At 38.2% G+C, this 26722-nt stretch overlaps 1 protein-coding gene across 1 annotated transcript in view; it reads left to right on the forward strand.

Annotated features, from left to right (window-relative positions):
• The window catches only part of ASH1L (ASH1 like histone lysine methyltransferase), a 233916-nt gene that overhangs the window by 55022 nt on the left and 152172 nt on the right, over positions 1-26722 (forward strand). Inside the window, exon 3 of the mRNA XM_037050750.1 lies at positions 14949-19509. Within this exon, the coding sequence (XP_036906645.1) occupies positions 14949-19509 (4561 nt within the window). The remainder of the gene's footprint in view (positions 1-14948; positions 19510-26722) is intronic.

Below are 26722 nucleotides of genomic sequence, written 5' to 3' on the forward strand. Positions count from 1 at the left end.
TCTTAGTTTGTTTTTGTTTCAGGTGTGGTTGTTAATAACTGTGAGTTTGCTGTCCTTTCACTGTTGCTATTTTTTATCTTCTTTTTCTTAGATAAGTCCCTTTAACATTTCATATAATAAGGACTTTGTGATGATGAACTCCTTGAATTTGACCTTATCTGAGAAGCACTTCATCTGCCCTTCCATTTTAAATGAAAGCTTTGCTGGATAGAGCAATCTTGGATGTAGGTCTTTGGATTTCATGACTTGGAATACTTGTTTCCAGCCCCTTCTTGCCTGTAAGGTCTCTTTTGAGAAATCAGCTGATAGTCTGATGAGAACTCCTTTGTAGGTGACTGTCCCCTTATCTCTTGCTACTTCTAGGATTCTCTCCTTCATTTTAATCTTGGCTAATGTAATTATGATATGCCTTGGTGTGTTCCTCCTTGGGTCCATCTTCTTTGGGACTCTCTTAGCTTCCTGGATTTCCTAGAAGTCTATTTCCTTTGCCAGACTGGGGAAGTTCTCCTTTATTATTTGTTCAAATAAGTTTTCCACTCATGGCTGTTTCATTTCCCCTTCTGGTACCCCTATGATTTGGATGTTGGAACGTTTAAAGATGTCCTGGAGGTTCCTCAGCCTCTCCTCATTTTTTGGAATTCTTGTTTCTTCCTTCTTTTCTGTCTGGTTGTTTCTTTCTTCCTTCTGGTCCACTCCCTTGATTTGAGTCCCAGTTTCCTTTCCATCACCATTGGTTCCTGTGTATTTCCCTTCATTTCAATTAGTTTAGCCTTCATATGTTCCTCTAATTTGTGGCTAAATTCAACCAATTCTGTGAGCATCCTGATCACCAGTATTTTGAACTGTGCATCTGAAAGGTTGGCTATTTCTTGGTCACTTAGAATTATAGCCTCTGGTGCTTAGAGCTGTTCTTGAGTCATAATGTTTGGTCTGTTCGCACCTGTTATGTATGAGAGGTGGAGCCTTAGGTGTTCACCAGGGCAGGGCAACTCAGGCACTGGGCTGTGGTGCTGTATGTGGGGGCAGGGTCAGAGAGGGGGAAAAATGGCACTTTGCTCCGCTCCCTCTCAGATTTCTGTCCCCTCTGCGGCTTCCCAGAAGCAAATTGGGACCCTCTGGTGCTGGTTCCCAGGTGTCCAGCACTGGACCCCGTGGGTCTCTCCAAGGAACACTCTGTAAGCCTGGGAGCCTCTCCTGGCCCCTTGACCCCAAGAAAGTCTTTCTACTCGGTGTTTTCAGGCTGTAATTCCCATCGCTGGGGCCCTAGCCAGAGCCGTCTATCTCACTGTTTGCTCCTTTGGTTGGTTTATCTGTGTGCGAATGTGTGACTGCGGTCAGCCAGCCGCCCTGCGCCCTCACTGGGTCCGCCTGTCACCACCCCACAGCTGGGATCCATCAACCTCCTTTGCCTCCGCTGCTGGGTTGGTCAGACCAAACGGTCTTTTCAGCCCGACCCTGCTTCGCTGCTGACTTTGCCCGTCTTACCGGTCTGGCTGAGTGGTTTGTTGTTGTCAGACTTCTGTACAGTTCAGTTTTCACTGTTTTGGCTGTGTTTTTGTTTCTAAAACTTTGCTGTCTTTAAATTTAATTGTGGGAGGGGACACAGTGTTTCCACCTACGCCTCCATCTTGGCCAGAAGTCCTGACTTAGATTTGTTTTTAACAGCATCATGTAAAAAAAATTTAGAAGTAATAGCAAATTTTGATATAGGGAGTTGAAAGTACTTGTTAGATCTTATATAATGTTGATATAGAAAGTTTATTGTGGAAAGAACAATTTCATTATTAGACTTCATCAGGAAAGCTAAGAAAATCTTTGTGAGCTAGATCAAAGGATTGGAAAATAAAATTCAAGATATTCTAGAACATCAAAATTCAGAACCGGAGTAAAGAGTGCAACAATTTGGACACTTCACTCCAATACTTCAACATCCAATAAAAGGATATTGAGAAATGTTTTTGAACTCTTAAATTTAGAGAATTCTAATCCTCATTCTTCAAGAAACTCTAGACGACAATGTTTATTCTTGTTAGCCAGCCAGGAGAATGGAAAAGCTAAAAAACAAAGGGACTGCTGTTGGTTTTGTAAATGAATAAAAATTGGAGAAGTAGTTTAAGTTTATATTGATTTCTTATAGTCTGGTCATACAGTGTCCTTTGAGTTGATAAAGCTGATAGAGATATAATTCAGTGAATACTTTGATATCATATGTAATTGAATGGTGAAGCAAGACCAGGATGAGTATGCTAATTTAATCACTAATAATATAAAGTTAGCAAATATTGAAGTCTAAGTTACTCTTTTGAAATTCTCCAGAACAGAAATGCATGTTTCAGATTTTTATATGTAAAAAATAAAAAAACAATAATAAGCACATTCTACATAGTAAAGAAAAATTGTTTAGGTCGTAAAAGTTCAGAGTGTAATAAAATATTATAGTGTATTTGTCTAATAGGGTTGCCATAACAAAATATCACAGACTTGCACTAGGTGGTTTATAAACCATAATTTGTTTTACCACAGTTCTGGAGTCTAGACTTCTTAATTCAGTTTGCCGTCAGAGTTGTTTTCTGTGCAAGCAGAGAAAGATTTTGGGGCTTTTATCTGTTTTTCTTTTTTAAAAATATTTTTAAAAGACTTTATTTATCTTTAGAGGGGAAGGGAAGGAGAGAGGGGGAGAAATATCAGTGCTGTATGGTTGCCTCTCGCGCATCCCCTGCTGGGAACTATCCTGCAACTCAGGCATGTGTCCTGACTGGGAATCAAAGGGCGATGCTCTGGTTCAAAGGCCTGGGCTCAGTCCACTGAGCTACAACAGCTAGGGCTTTATCTCTTCTTATACGGACACCATTTTAATTCTATTAGGGCTCTACCTTTGTGACCTCATTTAACCTTAAGTAAAGGCCTTTTTAAAAGCCCTATCTCCAAATAAAGTCATACTGGGGGATTGGGGCTTCAACATTTGATCGTTGGAGGTGTATACCTTTCAGTCTGAAACAGATGAATACTAACCAAAAGTAGTAAGTTACCATGAAAAATAAAAACAAATAATGTTCTCTGATCACAATGCGGTAAAACTATAAGTTAATAAAAATAAACAGGAAAAGGCCCTTATAGTCTGGAAAATTTCAGAATCCCAGAATTTCTAGAAAATAAAATAATTGTTGGTTTTTAGGTAAAGCTGTATTTAAGGGAAGATACCTTTAAATATTATGTAAAAGGGAAGGAATGAAAATAAGTGGAATAAGTTAGTCAACTTAGTAGTTTCCAAGTGTATAAAATATGTAATCCTGTGAAAAGAGGCATGTTTGAGAATCTTGGAAAAAGATGTGAACTAGAAACAAAGGTAATTATCCATGTGGTGGTTCTTTTGAGGTAAATGTAAGGTAAGATTTTATTTAGCGTAAGTTTAACCTACAAATAAAAATTAGGGGAAACAAGAATATATAAAATAAGTAATGTTGTCCTGATTGGTTTGGTTCAGTGGCTTGGGTGTTTTCCTGCAAACCAAAAGAAAGGTCACTGATTAGATTCCTGGTCAAGGTACATGTCGGGATTGAAGGCTGGTTCCTGAGCTGGGGGCTTGAGAGAGGCAGTCAGTCTGTGTTTTTCTCTTGCACATAGATGTTTCTCTCCTTTTCTTTCTCTCTGCCTTCCTCTCTCTCTGAAAATAAATAAAATCTTAAAGGAAATAGTGCTAAAGGGCAAATAATTGCAGATACAGAAGTTGAAAGAAAGCTGTAAGAAAGTCACATGCTTAATTATCCACAAAAAAATTTGAAAATCTTGGAGATACTGATTTTTTTAAGATAATTTACTAAACCCAAGTCCAGAAATCATAGGACAAAATTTAACTAAATAGTAATCGTAAGTAAAATAGTCTCTCAAAACACTACTACTAAAAATACTAGTCAAATGGTTTTGGTTTAATTCTATGTGTAAAACCTGAGGAAACAGATAATTTCAAAATTGTTTTCAAAGCATAGTAAAGCAATGAAAACACAATAATATTAATTCTAAAACCTTACAAAAAAGTGAAACTATAAAATAATCTTGAGCAAGAATTCAGATTTTACTTAATGTTGCTGAGGTTTACTTTAGTAGCTTACTTGTAAATACATATACAAGGAGGGCTTCACACAGTCCCTCTTTATATTTGAATTAATATAAAAGTATTAATCCCTTAATTAATCCCTTTTGTTGAATTAATTAAAAGTATATTCCTCTGTTTAATTAGGAATGTTTGAGAGTAAGCATCTAATTCTTAGTGATGAAACTCCTATTTTACTATAAATAGTCTGTGTGGTCTTTGAGTGACTTTATTGTAGTCTCAAGGTTACAAATTAATTCTTGGAACTATTATACTTTGAAATATCAATGCAAAGTCTTTTTTTTAAACATACTTATTTATTTTTAGAGATGGAAAGGGAGGGAGAGAAACATCAATGCAAGAATGAAACGTCAATAAGTTGCCTCTTGTACACTCCTGAACCCAAAAACCAAGAGTGTGCCCTGACTGGAAATTGCACTGGGGACCTTTTGCTCTGGGAGACAATGCCCAACCAAATGTGCCACACCAGTCAGGGCAAAGCAGAGTCTTAATTATATCTCAGCTTAATTTATCAAGAAATAAAGCTTAATTTTGCTTTATTTTATGGAGATAAGTTTGTAAATATTCACTTATCTTTATAGAATGTGATAGCTCTGTGCTTATGTTAAGGCATTCAGGTCATTAATTTATAACTAAGTCTGGCAGTCTCTGACTTCAAGAGTTAAAGTATATGGACTTAATCATTTCTTATCCTCATACTTAGATACACAATGCAGAATGCTAAATAAATTTCAGCAGCACATTAAAAGAGCTACATTGCAAAGGGGTAACAAAAGCCATTCTTTCAGTGGTGTAACTGTTCTGTATTTTGATTTTGGCAGTGGGTGCATAAACCTACACAGGTGATAAAAATGTATAGCATTAAACACAAACAAATTAGTACATATGAAACTGGGGAAATCTGAATAAGATCTGTGGAATATCTCAATATCAATATCTTGGTTGTGGTAACTATGGTTATGCAAGGTGTTCTTGGAGGGAATGGTGTGAAGGGTTTACTATTTCTTACAACTACAAGTAAATCTATAAGTAACTCAAATAAAATGTTTATTTAAAAAAAAGAAAGAGTTGTATACCATTATGAATTGTTTTTTTCTCCAGGAATCCAAGGGACTATGATGCCAAGGAATCTATTACTATAATTAATTATACAAATAGCTAACAAAGAACATAAATTAGTGTTTCCCTAATGTGTAAAATACAAATATATAAAAATATGTAATGTATGTAAAATACAAAAGTATATACATTTATGTATAATGCTGAATGAGGTGATACTGGGCACTCTTATTCAAATGTAGATGACGAGGAGGATGTCCTTTTTTCATCATTATTTAATAATGTTACTAAGATACTAGTTAATAAAATTAGAAAAGAGAAGTTAGAAGGATAAAAATAGAAAAAGTAATTAAGATTGATATTTGCAAATGATGCTATATACCTTTCTATTGAAGATAGTTAATAAACTTGTAAGAAAGGTCAGTGAGATGGTTGACTAATAGAGTAATAAATGAGAAATCAGTAACTTTTATGTATATAAACACCTAGCAAATAAAATGGAAGAAGAGATTCCATTATAACAGAGATAAAATATCTAGGAATAAATTTAATTATCAGGGTTTAAGATATGAAAAAAGTTTTCAGAACACTACTGACTTTAGAACAAATGGAAAAGCTTAAAAGGTTTTTGAATAAGAAAGCATCATTGAAGATGTTAATTTGCTCAAAATTTATTTGCAAAATGTTTAATTGTGGTGAAATTACATAACATCAAATCTTTTAAACCATTTTTACATGTATAATGTTGTGGGCATTATGTTCACATTGTGAAACCATCATTACTGTTCATCTACAGAGCTTTTTCAACTTTCCACAAGTGAAATTCTTTACCTGTTAAACAGTGACTCCCAATTATCCCCTTGGCCGTAACCTTTAGCAACTGCCATTCTACTTTTCTTTGAATTTGACTACTCTAGGATCTTACTCAGTTTTCCCTTGTTTCATGTAAATTGGATCATATAGTATTTCTCTTTTTGTGACTGTCTTATTTAGCATAGTGTCTTGAAGGTCCATGTATGTTACAATGTGTCAAAATTTCCTTCCTTTTAAAACCTGAATATATTCCATTATATGTGCATATACCACATTTTCTTTATTGTTCATCTATTGATGAGTGTTGATGGAGTTGCTTCTATCTTTTGACTATTTGTGAGTAGTGCTGCTGTGAATATCAGTGCATAAATAACTGTCTAATCCCTTCTTTCACTTCTTTGGGGTATTTGCTAATTTAACAGTCAAAGTAACATTTCTTGGCACTAGATAAGTTGCTTGTAAAGTTTGTATGGAAAAATAAGAGAATGCGAGACATTTCTGAAAAGAGCAATAACATAGGGCTCAGACTTATTAGATAATTAAGTTAAAATGATCAGAATCTTGTGGTAGTGGTGAATGGATACACAGAAATTCAATGATGCAGAATGTAGTATCTAACAATAGCCTCGTTTAGGTACAGGAATTTATTACATAAGAAGGGTAGCATGTCACATCAGAGGATTAACAATGAAATGATTCAGTAAATTTCATTAGAACTTTGCAGCTATTGTCTAGTAGATATTATACACAGACATTAAACTTCAGGAGGGTATAGCTTTTAATCTCTTTAAAATGTTGTATTTCCTTTGAGAACAAAAAGATGCCATTGTTTTTCACCTTTAAAAGCTACTTTGGCCCTGGCTGGTATAGCTCAGTGGATTGAGTGCGGGCCTGCGAACCACACGATCGCGGTTCGATTCCCAGCCAGGGCACATGCCTGGGTTGCAGGCCAGTTCCCAGCAGGGGACTCATGAGAGGCAACCATACCTTGGTATTTCTCTCCTTCTCTCCTTCCCATCCTCTCTAAAGATAAATAAATAAAAAATCTTTTTAAAAAAGCTACTTTGATTCTATTATCTTCTAGCTCAGATTCCCATTTATTTGTTTCTCTCTTGTTGATACATGGTTTTAAATATTTCTCTGCCGATTCTCTTTAAAACCCATTCCAATTATATTTTTGTTCTTGCACTTTATAGAAACTGCTGTTGCATGGTTACCAAAGACCTTCACAATGCTAAATCCAACAAACAAACATATATATGTTCTGATTTTTATTGGATCTGTCCGTTGTTATTCTCGCAAGTATGTCTTTCCTTCACTTCAGTTTCAAGGAACCTCACACTCACTGTGTGTGTTTTTTTTTTCCTTCTTATCTCCTGACTCCTCAGTCTGCGCTAGTTCTTTCTCTTCCTGATCAATGTTGCAGTGCCTCACAATTAGACTTTATTCCTCTGCTCTTTTGTTTGTGTTCACTCTCACCTGGTTATATCAGTCTCGAGGCTTTAAATGTCTATATGTTGATGCCTTCCAAATTTTAATCTTCCTGCTCAGACTTCCTTTATATGGATGTTTAGAACGCATTTCAGACAATTCATGTCCAAAAAGAGCTCCTGATAAATCACCTTTAATCCTCCTCCTACCAAAGTCTTTATCTTCTCATTACTTGCACTGTTTTTATCATAGTGTAAGTCATTATCATCTCTTGTCAAGATTAATATAGCTTGCCAACAAGACTATCCTATTGCCCTTGAATCCCTAAGGCTTTATGAAGAGAGCAGCTAGAGGTGTTACCGGTAGAAATAGGTCTTTTCAATGAAGTCATGAGGAAAACATTTCAGGGACTCATGCATAGGAGGATGAGGTGTAGTGGTAAGATTCATTGGAGCAAAAATAAAAGGCTATCCCCAGATGCTCGATGTCTCATCCGTGACTAGACTAGATAGCTAAGCTCCGTCTCGCTGTGGAGGAAGCCCAGGAGGACCAGAGTCCAGCTATTCTGTGCCATTGGCCTGGTATCCAGTAGGGTATCTATGCCAAAGCCTAGTACACCTCAGACTCTGTCTCCAGCTGTGCTCTGGCCAGTACTGCTCTGCTGCACTCAGGTCTGCTCTTGGAGCTGTGAAGCTGCCAGGTTTGCATGGTTGCTATGGAAAGAAGAGTGCTGAAATGATTGGGCAAACGCATGCCACCAAGGCAGGCCCTTGTTAAGCTTTGATCATATTGCTTTGGGCTTTGGTGAAAGCAGGGTTTCTTTCAAAATAAACCATCTCTTTTCTAATCCTTTATAAGATCATGCTAGGCCCTCTCCCTAACCAATCCAGTCTTTTCCTCTAGTTTTCTAGACTAGACTGCATGCGCCCTTTTGTGTCATTTTGGCTCCTACTGAACATGCCCTGAATTTTTGCTGCATTCTCTGGTTTCCACTGTGCATGTGCCTAGTAAAGGACTTTCTTCTGCTGTTTTTATTCCTCTTAGCTAATGACCGGAAGGCCAATTCTTCCTGGCCGTGTCAAGGATGAAGTCCCTTCAGTGTAGAACATGATTGTCCTCTGGGGAGCCTGTGAATATTGTGGCTTTCTAGTGAATTAGCCTTAATGTCTGATTCACCTCCCTAGTTTATTAGTCTTAATGTCTAATTCCATTTACTCCTTTTCTTTATGAATAACAACCTAGCTACCTATGCTAACGGAGGGTATATTTAAAGATGTAAGTGAAAGCATGTCATTTGTTTGCTAAAAAACTTTTAGTGCTTCCCCATTTCATTCTGAGTAAAAAGCACAAGGCATTTTAATGTCCTAAAGGCTCTCCATGATCTAACTAGCCCTCTCTGATAACATGTGTTACTCTAGCCTAGTCAGTTGCTTAAGTCCAGCTACACTAGCATTCTTGATGTTTCTGTTAACTGCCTCACTTGTCTTTGTTCAGGTGTTACTGGATCAGTAAGGCCTAGTCTAGACACCTACCTCCGTTTTGCATTTTCTCTTTTAGCACTCTCAATTGCCTCCTGTTTATCCCATAGCAGTTACTACCTATTAACAAAAATATATGTATTATTTTGTCTTTTTTATTTTTTATAATATATTTTATTGATTATGCCATTACAGTTGTCCCATTTCCCCCCTTCATTCCCCCTTACCCTGTGCACCCCATCTCCACAACATTCCCCCCTTTAGTTCATGTCCATGTGTCATAAGTTCTTTAGCTTCTACATTTCCCACACTACACTTTGCCCTCCCTGTCTATTTTCTCCCCACCATCTATGCTACTTATTCTCTGTACCTTTTCCCCCCTCTCTCTCCTTCCCACACCCCTGTTGCTAACCCTCCGTGTGATCTGCATTTCTGTGGCTCTGCTCCTGTTTTAGCTGTCTGCTTAGTTTGCTTTAGTTTTAGGTGTGGTGGTTAATAACTGTGAGTTTGCTGTCCTTTCACTTTGCATATTTCATATTTTTTATCTTCTTTTTCTTAGATAAGTCCCTTTAACATTTCAGATAATAAGGGCTTGGTGATGATGAACTCCTTGAATTTGATCTTATCTGAGAAGCACTTTATCTGCCCTTCCATTCTAAATGAAAGCTTTGCTGGATAGAGCAATCTTGGATGGAGGTTCTTGCCTTACATGACTTGTAATAAATACTTGTTTCCAGCCCCATCTTGCCTACAAGGTCTCTTTTGAGAAATCAGCTGACAGTCTGATAGGTACTCCTTTGTAGGTGACTGTCCCATTATCTCTTGCTGCTTCTAGAATTCTCTCCTTCATTTTAAAATTGGCTAATGTAATTATGATGTGCCTTGGTGCTCTTTGGGTCCAACTTCTTTGGGACTCTCTGAGCTTCCTGGATTTCCTGAAAGTCTGTTTCCTTTGCCAGACTGGGGAAGTTTTCCTGTATTATTTGTTGAAATAAGTGTTCCACTTGTTGCTCTTCCTCTTCCCCTTCTGGTACCCCTATGATTTGGATGTTGGAATGTTTAAAGATGTCCTGGAGGTTCCTAAGCATCTCCTCAGTTTTTTGAATTCTTGCTTCTTCATTCTTTTCTGTTAGATGTTTTCTTTCTTTTTTTCTGGCTCACTCTATTAATTTGAGTCCCAGTTTCCTTTCCATCACTATTGGTTCCCTGTGCATTTTGCTTCATTTCACTTAGTGTAGCCTTAATTTGTTCCTCTAATTTGTGACCAAAATAAACCAGTTTTGTGAGCATCCCAATCACCAGTATTTTGAACTGTGTATCAGATAAGTTGGCTATTTCTCGGTCGCATAAAAGTATTGGCTCTGGGGCTTTGATTTGTACTTCTGTTTGAGCCATAATTTTTTGGTCAGGTATCGACTATTACAAAGGAGGGGTGGAGCCTTAGGTGTTTACCAGGGCAGGGCACCCCCCTCCTCATCACTGGATTGTGATTCTGTATGTGGGGTCGCGGTCAGAGAGGAAACAATGATACTTGCTCCACTTTCTCTCAGATTTCAGTCCCCTCTGCCACTTCCCACAAGCAAATTGGGCCCTTCTGATGCTGGTTCCTGGGTGGGTGGGCGGGTCTGTGTACATTCTAGACCCTGTGGGTCTCTCCAACGAATTCTTCTGTGAGGATGGGAGTCTCTCCCGGCACCTTTTCAATCCATGCTTTTAGGCTTTATTTCCCATTGCTGGGGCCCTGGAGTCTGCGGTCTGTCGCACGGTGTGTTTTCGCCTGGGTGCGAATATGTGTGTCCACGGTCAGCCAACCGCCTTGCGAGCTCTGCTCCTTTCCTCCCCATGCCGCCTGCGCTCCTGGGTCTGGCAACCACTGCCTTTTCCTGCTGGAACCCCGCTCCGCTGGCAGTGGATTCCGCCCCTCTTACTGGTCTGGTTAATTGGTTGTTGGACTTAAGTACAGTTCACTTTTCTCTCTGTCTGGTTGTATTTTTATTTCTAAATCTTTGTGTTGTCCTTAATTTTGGTTATGGGAGGAGGCACAGTGTTTTCACCTACACCTCCAACTTGGCTGGAAGTCAACAAAAAATATTCTTAAAATTTACTGTTTTTCTTTATTCTGTTTCTCTCCCACCAACATGAGAACAGAGATTTTTGTCTTTATTGTTCTTTGCTATATCTCCAACAATGAGTGTCACCCAGTGAGTGTTTAGTAAAGAATTAGGTCACAACTGTTTTTTTCCTCTTCAAAACTGAGATCACTTTATTATTGGTAAATAATTATAAAAACCATTATCCGATAAGTTTTAAGTGTGTTTAACATTCAGAAAAAGTTCAAAGAAAAACAATAAACCTATTCATAAACCTATCACTCAGAGATGCTCACCTCACTATGTCATTTATAATTTACTATTTACATAATTCTAGGTTTTATTCTATGTATATATATGCATATATATTTTCTCATAAAATCAGTATGGTTTCTAAATGAGATTATGTTGTTTTAAAATACATCATTGTCACTTTTTAAAAAAATATATTATATTGATTATACCATTACAGTTGTTCTATTCCCTCTTCATTCCCCTCCACCCTGCACCCCCCCACCATTCCCTCCCCTTAGTTTATGACCACATTTTTCAAGTTCTTTAGATTCTATATTTCCCCTACTATTCTTGCCCTCCCCCAATCTGTTTTCTACCTACTGTCTATGATATTTTCTGTACCTTCTCACCCCTTCTCCTCCTCCCCTCCATGTGTTCTTCATTTCTATGGTTCCACTCCTGATCTAGCTGTCCTCTTGTTTTGCTTTTGTTTTAGGTGTGGTTGTTAATAACTGTGTGAGTTTGCTGTCCTTTCACTGTTCCTATTTTTCATCTTCTTTTTCTTAGATAAGTCCCTTTAACATTTCATATAATAAGAGCTTGGTGATGATGAACTCCTTGAATTTGATCTTATCTGAGAAGCACTTCATCTGCCCTTCCATTCTAAATGAAAGCTTTGCTGGGTAGAGTAGTCTTGGATGTAGGTATTTGGATTTCATGACTTGGAACACTTCCTCCCAGCTCCTTCTTGCCTGTAAGGTCTCCTTTGAGAAATCCGCTGACAGTCTGATGGGAACTCCTTTGTAGGTGACTGTCCCCTTTTCTCTTGCTACTTCTAGGATTCTCTCCTTCATTTTAATCTTGGCTAATGTAATGATGATGTGCCTTGGTGTGTTCCTTCTTGGGTCCAACTTCTTTGGGACTCTCTGAGCTTCCTGGATTTCCTGGAAGTCTATTTCCTTTGCCAAACTGAGGAAGTTCTCCTTTATTATTTGTTCAAATAAGTTTTCTACTCATGGCTGTTTCTTTCCCCCTTTTGGTACCCCTATAATTTGGATGTTGGAATGTTTAAAGATGTCCTGGAGGTTCCTAAGCCTCTCCTCATTTTTTTGAATTCTTGTTTCTTCATTCTTTTCTGGTTGGATATTTCGTTCTTCCTTCTGGCCCACTCCATTGATTTGAGTCCCCGTTTCCTTTTCGTCACTATTGGTTTCCTGTGCATTTCCCTTCATTTCAATTAGTTTAGCCTTCATATGTTCCTCTAATTTGTGACTAAAATCAGCCAGTTCTGTGAGCCTTCCGATTACCAGTGTTTTGAACTGTGCATCTGAGAGGTTGGCTATTTCTTTATCTCTTAGAGTTATGGGCTCTGGGGCTTTGAGTTCTTCTTGGGCCATATTTTGGACTGTTCATGCGTGTTACGTATGAGGAGTGGTGCCCTAGGTGTTCACCAGAGCGGGGCAACTCAGTTGCTGGGTTGTGATGCTGTATGTGGGGTCGGAGTTAAAGGAAAGCAATGGCGGTCCGTTCTGTCGTGCATCCATCCCACTGTGCGTGAATGTGCGACCTAGGCCAGCCCGCTGCTTTGAGCACTCACTGAGTTCGCCCGCTGGGGCCTGCGCAGTCCGTCCCACTGCTCATTCCTCTACTGGCCTATCTGTGCATGAATGTGTGACCTTGGCCAGCCTGCCCCCACCCTCACTGGGTCCGAGCTGCCATCCGCTGCTTCTCCAGCTGCCTACGCACCTGGGTCAGGGGATCTTTCCTTCCCAACCCTGCTTCGCTTCTGGCTCCGCCCCTCTTACCAGTCCGGTAGAACCGTTCGTTGTTGTTGGACTTCCATGTAGTTCAATTTTCTGTTCTTTGGCTGCGTCTTTGTTTACCAAACCTTTCTTGTATTCAAACTTGGTTGTGGGAGAAGGCAGAGTGTTTCCACCTACTCCTCCATCTTGGTGGAAGTCCCACAACTTTTTCTTAATAAAACATTCCAGTGGCTTCCATCTCTTAGACTAAAAAGTCTGTCCCCCTACCTCCTGCCCACCTGCTCTTCCCTTGATTACTCCAGCTAACCTCGATTCCTTTAATATACTAGACAAGGCCTCTGTCTCTGAGCCTTACCTCTTGTTGTTTCCTTTGTTTGTATTGTCTTTTTCTTAGGTAGTTATGTAGATCCCTCTTTCATCTCCTTTGGATTTTTCTATAAATGTAATCTTCCCAATGAGGACTTCCTTGGCAACCTATTTTGATATTCAAATCCTTTCTCACCCTCATTTTTTTCCTTCTCCTTTCATTTCCTGCTTTTCCATATAGCACATTTCATGTATCTTTTAATGCCCCTCCCTCTCTCATGCATTAGAATGAAACCTCCATCGTGAAAGATTCTTTTCCACTGTTGTTATTTTTAGCAGTTAAACAGTAGGGGCTTAATACCTATTTGCTGAAAAAATGAATTCTTTCATGGAGCAAAAATTTAAGGTTAAAAGTAAATAAAATTAGTAGTATTCTTGAACACCATCAGTTTATAGAGTTAGAAAATGTAACAGAAAATTACTCCCCAAAGTAACAACCGTATTTGTGAGATATTTAGAAATAAACTTGACAATGAATGTTTAGAATACATATGAATAGGATTGTAAACATCCAGTAACACCAAAAAGCTTGGCTAAGTAAATAAATTTACTTAGTTTGGAACTAAAGTTGATGTTGAGGTACTGTTTTTCTTATATTAGTGTACAAAGATAAAACCACTTGGAATTTTACTCCTGGCTGATGCTCAGTGGACTGAGTGCCAGCCTGTGAACCCAAGGGTTGCTGGTTCAATTCCCAGTCAGGGCCCATGGGTGGGGGTGCTGGCCAGGTCCCCAGTTAGGGGCGCGGGAGAGGCAGTGGATCAGTGTATGTCTCGTAAATTGATGTTTCTCTGCCTCTCTTTCTTCTTTCCCTCCCTTCTCTTTAAAAGTGAATAAACAAAATATTTTTTAAAAAATTTACTTGGAACTAAAAAGAAAACTTTTAAATGGATCAAGGTCATCTGGAAGTATACATATGTAAAAATAAATGGAGCCTTATGGAATGTTCTAAAATTGTTGGTGGTAGTTGCTCAGCTCTCTGAATATACCAAAAATTATTGAATTTGTGCTTTATAGGGTAAGTTTTATGGTATGTGAATTATATCTCAGTAATGTTGTTATAAATAAAATAACCAAGGAATTTCTATAGGAGTACAAAAGGGAAATTTAGTATTTTCAAGCCTAAAGAATGTTATAAGGTTATAGTATTATCTGTCCATTTTTTCCCATGTATCTGTGTAACATGACTTGTTGAGGATACTGTTATTTCTCCATTGTATACCCTTGCCGCCTTTGTTGTAAATTAATTAACCATGTACATGTGGGTTTGTTTCTGGGTTCTGTATTGTTTCATTGAATGATGTGTCTGTTTTTGTGCAAGTATCCTACTTTTTGATTATTGTAACATTGTAATATACTTTGAAATCAGGGAATGCGATATCTTCAATTTTGTTCTTTTTTTCTCAAGAGCGCATTGGCTACTCACAGTCTTTAATAATTCCACATGAATTTTAGGATTATTTTAGTTCAGTTAGATTTTTTTGAAGGACTATTGCTTATCTTGTATCTGACATGTGATCCATAGGTTAATTTGATTGTAATACTAAATTGAAGTGGTATAAGGTTTACCATCTCTAAAACCTTTTTCTTGTTTAAATTTTAGGACCCTTCAAAGTTGTACAAGAAAGCAGGTGATATTGCTGCCATTCAATGCCAATCTGAAGAAAACATCCATCTTCATTCACAGGGAGAAAATAATCTTTTGTCTAAGAAGCTTTCTCCAGGTCACTCAGAAATGACAAATTACATTAATGCAACATCGTCTACTCTTGTTGGTAGCCAGGATCCTGATTTAAAGGACAGGACATTACTCAATGGAGGAACAAGTGTAACAGAAAAGTTGGCACAGCTTATTGCAACTTGTCCTCCCTCCAAGTCTTCCAAGACAAAACTGAAGAAGTTAGGTACTGGCTCTACTCCTTCAGGACTGGTTAGCAAGGATTTGATCAGGAAAGCAGGTGTTGGCTCTCTAGCTGGAATAATACATAAGGACTTAATAAAAAAACCAGCTATTAGCACAGACGTTGGATTGATAACTAAAGATCCTGGGAAAAAGCCAGTGTTCACTGCAACAGTAGGGTTGGTCAGTAAGGAATCTGTGAAAAAACTAGGAACTGGCACTACAGCGGTATTCATTAATAAAGACTTAGGCAAAAAGCCAGGGACTATCACTACAGTAGGACTGGTGAGCAAAGATTCAGGCAAGAAGCTAGGAATTGGTATTGTTCCAGGTTTAGTGAATAAGGAATCTGGAAAGAAGTTAGGATTTGGCACTGTGGTTGGACTGGTTAATAAAGACTTGGGAAAGAAACTGGGTTCTACTGTTGGCCTAGTGGCCAAGGACTGTGCAAAGAAGATTGTAGCAAATTCAACAATGGGATTAATTAATAAGGACATTGGAAAGAAACTAGTGAGTTGTCCTGTGGCAGGACTCGTCAGTAAAGATGCCCTAAACCTTAAAGCGGAAGCACTGCTCTCCACTCAGGAATCACTTAAAGCTTCTTGTGCAAATGTCAGTAGTCACGAAAGTCAGGAACTTTCTGAATCCCTGAAAGACAGTGCCACCAGCAAAACTTTTGAGAAGAATGTACGGCAGAGTAAAGAAAGCATATTGGAAAAGTTCTCAGTTCGTAAAGAAATCATTCATTTGGAGAAAGAAATGTTTAATGAAGGAACATGCATTCAGCAAGATAGTTTCTCATCCAGTGAGAGGGGGTCATATGAAACCTCAAAGCATGAAAAGCAACCTCCTGTATATTGCACTTCTCCAGACTTTCAAATGGGAACTGCTTCTGATGCATCTATAGCTAAATCCCCTTTTAGTGCAGTAGGAGAAAGCACTCTCCCTTCCCCATCACCTACTGTATCTGTTAATCCTTTAACCAAAAGTCCCCCTGAAACTTCTCCACAGTTGGCTCCTAATTCATTACTTTTAAGTCCTACTACAGAACTAAGGGAAGAAATTTCTGAATCTGGTGGAAAGAACCAATTTACTTCTGAAAGTACCCACTTGAACATTGGTCATAGGCCTGTGGGTCATATCATGAATATTGAATGTAAAGGGATTGATAAAGAGCTAAGTGATTCAAAAGCTACATATATAGATATTCCAAGAATAAGCTCTTCTCTGGGAAAAAAGCCAAGTTTGACTTCTGAATCCAATGTACATACAATTACCCCTTCAGTTGTTAACTTCACTAGTTTATTTAGTAACAAGCCCTTTCTAAAACTTGGTGCAGTAACTGCCTCTGACAAACACTGCCAAGTTGCTGAGAGCCTAAGCAATAGTTTGCAGTCCAAACCTTTAAAGAAAAGAAAAGGAAGAAAACCTCGGTGGACTAAAGTGGTGGCAAGAAGCACATGCCGATCTCCAAAAGGGCTAGAATTAGAAAGATCAGAGCTGTTTAAAAATGTTTCATGTAGCTCATTATCACATAGTAATTCTGAGCCAGCCAAGTTTATGAAAAACATTGGACCATCTTCATTTGTAGGTCATGACTTTCTTAAACGCCATTTGCCAAAGCTGAGCAAATCTACAACTTCATCTCTTGCTCTCTTAACTGACAGTGAAAAACCATCTCATAAGTCTTTTGCTACTCACAAACTGTCCTCCAGTATGTGTGTCTCTAGTGACCTTTTGTCTGATATTTATAAACCCAAAAGAGGAAGACCTAAATCTAAAGAGATGCCTCAACTGGAAGGTCCACCTAAGAGGACTTTAAAAATCCCTGCCTCTAAAGTTTTTTCTCTGCAGTCTAAGGAAGAACAAGAACCCCCAATTTTGCAACCAGAAATCGAAATTCCTTCCTTCAAACAAAGTCTGTCTGTGTCTCCTTTTCCAAAAAAGAGAGGCAGACCTAAGAGGCAAATGAGGTCACCAGTCAAGATGAAGCCACCTGTACTATCAGTGGCTCCATTTGTTGCCACTGAAAGTCCAAGCAAGCTAGACTCTGAAAGTGACAACCACAGAAGTAGCAGTGATTTTTTTGAGAGTGAAGATCAACTTCAGGATGCAGATGACCTAGATGACAGTCATAGGCCAGCTGTCTGTAGTATGAGTGACCTTGAGATGGAACCAGATAAAAAAATTATCAAGAGAAACAATGGACAGTTGATGAAAACCATTATCCGAAAAATAAATAAAATGAAGACTTTAAAGAGAAAGAAGCTGTTGAATCAGATTCTTTCAAGCTCTGTAGAATCAAGTAATAAAGGGAAAGTGCAATCCAAACTCCATAATACAGTGTCAAATCTTGCTGCCACATTTGGCTCTAAATTGGGACAACAGATAAATGTCAGTAAGAAAGGAACCATTTACATAGGAAAAAGGAGGGGTCGAAAACCAAAAACTGTCTTAAATGGCATTCTTTCTGGTAGCCCTACCAGCCTTGCGGTTCTTGAGCAAACAGCTCAGCAGGCAGCTGGGTCAGCATTAGGACAGATTCTTCCCCCTTTGCTACCTTCATCTGCTAGTAGTTCTGAGATTCTTCCATCACCTATTTGCTCTCAGTCTTCTGGGACTAGTGGAGGTCAGAGCCCTGTAAGTAGTGATGCAGGCTTTGTTGAACCCAGTTCAGTGCCATATTTGCATTTACACTCCAGACAGGGCAGTATGATTCAGACTCTTGCAATGAAGAAGGCCTCAAAGGGGAGGAGGCGATTATCTCCTCCTACTTTGTTGCCAAATTCTCCTTCACATTTGAGTGAACTCACATCTCTGAAAGAAGCTACTCCTTCTCCCATTAGTGAGTCTCATAGTGATGAGACCATTCCCAGTGACAGTGGAATTGGAACAGATAATAATAGCACATCAGATAGGGCAGAGAAATTTTGTGGGCAAAAAAAGAGGAGGCATTCCTTTGAGCATGTTTCTCTGATTTCCCCTGAAACCTCTACAGTTCTAAGCAGTCTTAAAGAAAAACATAAGCATAAATGTAAGCGCAGGAATCATGATTACCTCGGCTATGACAAGATGAAAAGGCAGAAACGAAAACGGAAAAAGAAATATCCCCAACTCCGTAATAGACAGGATCCAGACTTTATTGCTGATCTGGAGGAATTAATAAGTCGTCTAAGTGAAATTCGAATCACCCATCGAAGTCATCATTTTATCCCCCGAGACCTCCTTCCAACTATTTTTCGAATCAACTTTAATAGTTTCTATACACATCCTTCTTTCCCCTTAGACCCTTTGCACTACATTAGAAAGCCTGACTTAAAGAAAAAGAGAGGAAGACCTCCTAAGATGAGGGAGGCAATGGCTGAAATGCCGTTTATGCATAGCCTTAGTTTTCCTCTTTCTAGTACTGGATTCTATCCCTCTTATAGCATGCCTTATTCTCCCTCACCCCTTACAGCTGCTCCGATAGGATTGGGTTATTATGGAAGGTATCCCCCTACTCTTTATCCACCTCCTCCATCTCCTTCTTTCACTACTCCACTTCCACCTCCTTCCTATATGCATGCTGGTCATTTACTTCTCAATCCCACCAAATACCATAAGAAAAAACACAAGCTCCTTAGACAGGAGGCCTTTCTTACAACCAGCAGGACTCCCCTCCTTTCCATGAGTACCTACCCTAGTGTTCCCCCTGAAATGGCCTATGGTTGGATGGTTGAGCACAAACACAGACACCGTCACAAACATAGAGAACACCGTTCTTCTGAGCAACCCCAGGTTTCCATGGACACTGGCTCTTCCAGATCAGTCCTGGAGACATTGAAGCGCTATCGATTTGGAAAGGATACTGTTGGAGAACGATATAAACATAAGGAAAAGCACCGGTGTCATATGTCCTGCCCTCATCTTTCTCCTTCAAAAAGCTTAATAAACAGAGAAGAACAGTGGATCCACCGAGAGCCTTCAGAATCAAGTCCATTGGCCTTGGGATTGCAGACACCTTTACAGATTGACTGTTCGGAAACTTCTCCAAGTTTATCCCTTGGAGGATTTACTCCCAGCTCTGATCTGGCCAGCAGTGATGAACATACAAACCTTTTCACAAGTGCAATAGGCAGCTGCAGAGTTTCAAACCCTAACTCCAGTGGCCGGAAGAAATTAACTGACAGCCCTGGACTATTTTCTACACAGGACACTTCGCTAAATCGGCCTCACAGAAAGGAGCCACTGCCTTCCAACGAAAGGGTGTTACAGACCTTGTCAGGTAAGAGGGTCATTTTGTTGCCTCTTACTTGCATGTGTTAGAGAAACATTATTTTGCCCACTGGTTGCCTGATATGTCTTTTTGAACTTAAAAAAATTTTTTTAATACAGGGAAAGAAACATCGATTTTGTTATTCCACCCATCCGTGCATTTATTGGGTTGCTTCTTTGTTGGTGCCCTGACTGGAAATCAAACCCTCAACATTGGTATATTGGGATGGTGCTCTAACCACCTGAGCTACCCAGCCAGTGTACATGAACTTTTAATAGATCTTTGAGTTTTGTTTCTGTAAACATTTTGAAATGCTGTCTTCAAAGTTCTCACTTTCAATAGATACGAGAAGTAAGATAAGTCATGTCTTTGCATTAATTTTGGGTTTTGAGAAGAGATACACTATCAAAATAATTAACAATCATGTTTTGGAAACCAAGAAAAATGATTTATCTTTCTTATGCATGTAGAGCATTATTACACAATTTCTTTAGTGAGAAATAGCCCATGGATATCTGTCAGTAGCTATGCCGGGTTTTTTGTATATACTAATCCAATAATTATAAATGCTTCTATGCTATTAGAAAGAGTATGATCTTAATCTCGTATGTCTCATAAAAAAATCTAAGCATTCAAATTATCAACTTTATAAAATTTAACTAAACATTTTGTAGAGTACCTTTAAGTATCTTTATAAAAGCTGCTTTATTGGATACAAAGTGGAATGAAACAAATTTAGATAATTCATTTGTAATGTCTAGAAAATGTCTTTTAAGGGTTTAAAGATAAAAATTAAGAAAGAACCATTGCCCATTCATGTAGGACAGCGATTTTCAACCTTTTTTATCTCTTGGCACACATAAACTAATTACTGAAATTATATTTTTTTGTCTATCTGACAAAAAGGTATAATTTTGATTCATTCATTTTGGATGGCTATTGTGCTGGCTGTTGTCAGTTTTTTATTTTACAGTCTAAGATAAAAGAAGGTAATACCCCTGTCTAGTTGGTATTGCATGTTTTAAAAATTCTTGCAACAGGCACACCAGTTGAAAATCACTGATATTGACAATATCTCTAAGTAAGGATTTTTAAAATTAACAATCTCAACCCTATGGGTTTGTAAATAACTTTCAGAAGTCCATAAAACCTCTGAGGTTGTAAGTAAAATTGTGTGTGTGTATGCTTGTGTGTATTTTTCAGGGGAAAGTTCATATATTTTATCAGATTCTCCAAGTAAACTCTTTAAGCCTCAATATAACTTCCTATAAAATGGAAGTAGGGTTATTATAAGAAGTATGTGATATTATAGTGATTATCAGTGTGCTTTGCACATAGTAAGCACACAGATGTTAATTGGTATTATTCACCCAAAAGATTAAAAACTTGTGCATTTCAGGAAATAAGTCACTCAAAAATAAGGTTTTGTTACTGATTTTCATTATTTATGAACTTTTGAAAAATAAAAAGCTTCATTGGTGGAAAAGCTGAGCATTCTTTAGTTTTTAACACTGTAATAAAGAGAAAAAAATCTTAAACTTAAATGGATTCATTCAACAAAACAAATTTTTTACATTTTTAACGTCTGATTGATGATAGAGAAGCAATCTAAGACCTTTCAGTAAAGTATTTAATTGTATACTCTTGAAGAAAATAGGATGTAATTCACCCCCTAGATTTTTAAAGAGATTTTATTTTTAAAATATATATTTTAATTAGTTGACACACAGTATTTAATTAGTTTCAGGTATATAATATGTAGTGATTCAACATTTATATACCTTACAAAGTGATCACCATGATAAGTCTAGTAACCACCTCAACAAATTTTTGATAAATGCTTAATCAACAGTTTTTGAATATTTACTTTCTGCCAGGTATTCTACTTTGTGGGTCCTTGTTATAATAGGTTCATTGTTCTCATTAAACTTTTTTTTTTTTTTTTTTTTTTTTTAATATATTTTATTGATTATACCATTACAGTTGTTCTATTCCCCCCTTCAATCCCTTCCACCCGCACCCTCCCTCATTAAACTTATATTAGAAGAGATAGGGAATAAAAAAATTACATATTAAATGTCATTAAAATTGATAGAAGGGGTGTGTGTGTGTGTACACACATACGAGGTCTGTTCAAAGTACAGCCATTGTTAATATATCAAAAACGTTTGTGCAACAACGATGTAACCTTGTATCCAAGGAGATTGGACAGGAATGAGCGTGCATTAATAATGATCTCACTGTACTACTAGTCAGTGGGGACAATAGAGTTGAATGATCATGTGTAATTTGTGGCCATTGTGTTCAAAATGAGTAAGTAGAGCTATGAATCTGCATCACTGTTTGCATTAAGCTTGAACATTCCTCCGCAGAAACTATTTGGATGATTCAGAGGGCTTTCAGGGAAATGCAATGAGTACAGCACAAATAAAAGTGTGGCACAAATGCTTCAAAGATGGTTGAGAATCTAGCCCTGGCTGGTGTAGCTCAGTGGATTGAGCATGGGCCTGCGAACCAGGTGATCGCGGTTCGATTCCCAGTCAGGGCACATGCCAGGGTTGCAGGCCAGTTCCTGGCAGGGGACACACCAGAGGCAACCATACATTGATGTTTCTCTCCCTCTCTCCTTCCCTTCCCCTCTAAAGATAAATAAATAAAATCCTTTAAAAAAAAAAGATGGTTGAGAATCTGTTGAAAGTGATCCACATTCTGGAATGCTTGCAACAGGCAGAACACCTGAGAGAATTATTGAATGTGTACGAGTTGCAATCAACAAAGATTGGTGACTGACAGTGCGAGAACTAGAAGCTGGTTAGGGGATTCCAAAAACTACTGTATCTGAGATTTTGATCCAGAATCTTAGCACGAAACATGTCGTGGCAAAATTAGTTCCATGGTTTTGCCACCTAGCAGAAGGAACATCATGCTGTAGTTGCTAATGATTTGATTCAAACCACTACCAGTGAGCCAGATTTCCTCAAGAAGGTCATAACCAGAGATGAATCCTGGGTCTACAGCTATGATCCAGAAACAAAGGCCCAGTTGTCCCAATGGAAGTCACCTAGTTCTCCACACCTGAAAAAGGCGATGTGTTACACTTTGAAGGGAACTGAGGCCTCATTGTACTATGTACACTGTTTCTTGTACCTTCTTCAATACATGTCTCTATTTTTCATATTACATGAAAAAATGCCCTGTGGACAGACTTTATGTGTATGTGCATACACAGATCTTAATATGTAAGTACAGGGTTCTGTGACAGCATGAAATGGGGGCTTAACCCAGCGACGCTTCCCTGAAAAAGGGTCCCTGCCCTGGCTAGTTTGGCTCAGCGGATTGAGTGCTGGCCTGTGAACCAAAAGGCTACCAGTTCAATTCCTGGTCAGGGCACATGCTTGGGTTGCATGCCAAGTACCCAGTTGGGGGCATGCGAGAGGTGATAGATGATAGATGATAGGTGTATAGATGTATCTCTCACACATTGATGTTTCTCTCCCTAAAAAAAGAAAAAGAAAAAGGGACCTTAAACTGCTACCTGAAGGATCAGCAGCAGTTAGCCAGCTAGGTAAACAGAATTCTACTAATTTATTTATTAAATTTCAAATCCTCTAGCACTGTTCTAGCCACTGGCATATAGTAGAGAGGAAAGACATGATATTTGGCCTCATTAACTTTTTGCTTAGTGAAAAAGGATAAACAATGTAGTGGTAAGCACATAAATAATGGCGTAATTGAGAAAAATACTGTCAATATAACATTGTTAGGGTGAATAATTAGGGGAAAGGTGGTACCTATATAGGTAAGAATTATTAGCTGTGTCTTGAGGATAAAACGTTGAAACTTGAAGAATGAGAAGCTAGTAGCTGCTCAACCTTAGTGGAGAATACTTTTAAAGATCTTGAACTAGGAAGGAGCTTAGTCATTTTTTAAAAACGAGCGTGGGGAAAGAGGATCATTGTGGTAGAAGGAGGACTACAAAAGAGAAGGTGGTGAGAGAGTTGTGACAGAAGGAAGCCAGACCATGTGTTATGAGAGTTTGGATTTTATACTAAAAGCAAAAGACAAACTATTGAATTTAGATACACATTTTTAAAAGATCATTCTAGCTCAAGTATGAGAGGACAAAAATAGTTATAAGGAAACCTGTTAGTTGGCAATAGCAGAATAGTAATATAGATGAGGTATTACTTAGATGGGGGTGTTGGCAGACTTCTATGTGAACATATGGTTGTGGTGCTGTGACCTAATATAGAGAAGACAGGAAGAGTAGATTTCAGGAGAGCACAAGTATACTTTGTAGTACGTATAAACTTTGAGATGCCTTTAGAACATCGAATTGGCGCTGTTGAACAGGCAGTTGGATATCTAGTTGTGGGGCTCAGTAAAAATGTTCAAGTTGGAGATACGGGCATTTCACTTAAGTTTTTGAAAAACTCATTTGGCAAAATTGTTCACTAAAATTAAATGGCTTTTGCAAAGGAGTTAGGAGCAGATTCTCAAAATCTGTGTCATTTTGTAACTAGATAAGTAAAGAAAATAATAATTCCAAAAAATACCAGCAATAGTTAAAAAGACATGTTTAAATTGTTTAATGAACAAGAAAGTACTACAGTAAACAGAGGCCTTATTTTCTAAAGACTTATTAATTTTTAGAGAGAAAGGAAGGGAAGGAGAAAGGGAGGGAAACATTGATGTGTGAGAGATACATCGATTGGTTGCCCCTCTGGCACATCCCCAACGGGGGGCCTGGCCCACAACCCAGACATGTGCCATGACTGAGAATTGAACTGGTGACCTTTTGGTTCACAGGCTGGCACTCATTTCACTGAGCCACACCAGCCAGGGCAAACAGAGGACTTCGTAGGAAAATAAAGTAGTTTGACAGAAGGGCATCTAAAGAAGAGTTGAAGCTACTCAGCTGTAGACATGAAAGTACATAATTATAGCAGATAAATAAAGTAATGCCATATATAGCTATTTCCAGTTTCTTGGTTTGTTTCTTTTGTGTGAAGATTGGGTTAAACTAAACAATAAGTGCTTGCAGGAAAGTCTGACCATTTGGAGCCATAAGGAAGAATGTGGGATAAATCGCCATTCCGAACAAAACTGCCTTGCTCATTTGTTCACTGCATTTAGTTTTGGTTAGTGTACTTTTTGTTCAACTACTAACTTGGTGCTTCAAGACATTAATATGCTTTGAAAAATTATGTATGAATTCATAGTACTTTCGTAGTATCCTGGTATTCTTCTGTTTATCAGTTATGTATGAACAGTTTCACTTTATTAGAAACACTACAACAACCAGAATGTACATATATTGAATAGTTTGATTTTCAGTTGATCATCATAAGAATGAACATATTTCTCTACAGATTGAATCTTAGAGTAAGAAAAGAAGAGAGCCTTGGACAGCTCTGGGGAACTGCAATACTTTAAATAGTGGTTAAAAACCACCAGCCTTTGGTTTATTGTGACCTTTTTTTAAAGTTTCTGAAATTTTAAAATCTGGAGATTTCACATAGAACTTCAGAATTCTGCTTCTCTTGAAAAAAATCAGAATAACTGACAACAATCTACATTTTTTTTGGATGACATTAATGGCTGGATCTTATAGTAGCAGCCTCCCCTCCACCACCCCCTTTAGTTGAGGCATGCATTTTACAGTTTACCTTAGTCCTCACAGTTTCCTATTGTGTATTATATATGGTCCAGTTATTTAAGTAGTATATTCAGCACCAAGAAATATTTGCATTTGCAGCCCCTAATTTAAGAATTGTAAGAAAGAGCTTTTAGGAGTTGGGAAAATTGAGGTGAGAGTGAGGTATGATGACAGGTTAGGTTGTTAAATGTATCCTCTACATGGACATTAAAAGCACTCAGAAGGCCAGTACAAGGAGTTGAGGTGAGGATGAATGTGAGCCTGGATTTCATGGTCTTTGGGTAATGAGATAGCAGGAAAATGTATTCCATGCAAAAATACCTGCCTAAAGAAAAAGAACTTGCCCTTTTTCCTTTCCTTTAAAAATATAACAGAAAAACATTGAGACCTCTTTAAAGTCACTGTTCTGGCACCAATTCTCTGTCACCAGAGACAGGTTGTCTTAGAATTAATTTCAGTCCTGATACTAACTACCTGCAGTTAGGGAAGACCCCACAAGTTAAGGGCAAAGTCCTTTGATGACTGCCTTCATTGAAGATGCCAGCTGCAAATTTCATTGTCCCCATTCACCCACACTGCCCAATCTGCTACAAATTTGGGGCTTCCCACAATCATTCAACTTTGATAATTTGGTTGAACTGCTCACAGAATTTACTGAAACCACTTATGATTACATTTCCACTGTAAAGGATACAGATCAAGCAATGAAGAGCTGCATGGGACTTTGGGCACAAAGAGGGATACAGAGCTTCCATGCTATCTCTTTGGATCTGGATATATTGCGCTCCCAGGGCATCATTACATTCAACCGAGAAACTCCACTAGGCCATTGTGTCCAAAGTTTTGATTGGGGCTTCATTATATAGTCATAATTGATTAAGTCATTGCCCAGATACTTGAATTCAATTTCTAGCTCTCTATTCACTGTAGATTGGGCTGGTCCAAAGTTTCAACCCTTTAGTCATGTGGTTGGTCATTCTAGTGGCCAACCCCCAAACTGATACTATCTCAGGGTCCACCTTAAGTTACCTCTTTGGTGTAAAAGAAAACTCCTATCAGGGAATTCCAAGGGTTTTTGAAACTCTGCCAGGAATCAGAGACAAAGAACAGATATATGGGGCTGAGCAAAACTGGGTCTACAGTTGTCAGTACACAAAACAGTTTATTCTTGTATTATTTTATTAATTATTGTGTTATTTTTCATATGAACAATTATAAATCTACTTTTGCCCACCCATGTATTTATTGTTTTGCAAGTGGAAAATTTTCTGTAAATTGGTGTATATTTTAGACTCTCTCCTCTTCACAATTACTCTTGATAAATGGATAGAAGTGTTATTTGATTTTCTAATAGGAATCTTTTTCAGGTACATATGAAAACTGGCTTACCTATTTGCTTAAAACCAGTTGAGAAAAAGATTTTTAGTTAAGGGAAATAAGTACTAAATACATCATTGGAGTGTCTTCTAATCGGATCACCTTGAAAGTCAGAACTTGTTTAGGGAAAGCTTTAGAGGGGAAGGGGAAAAGAGGGGAGGAGAGAAACATCAATGTGAGAGAGAA

This window comes from Sturnira hondurensis, unplaced genomic scaffold, assembly GCF_014824575.4.
Source record: "Sturnira hondurensis isolate 20B ecotype Veracruz unplaced genomic scaffold, ASM1482457v3 Scaffold0006829, whole genome shotgun sequence".
Classification (NCBI taxonomy): domain Eukaryota; kingdom Metazoa; phylum Chordata; class Mammalia; order Chiroptera; family Phyllostomidae; genus Sturnira; species Sturnira hondurensis.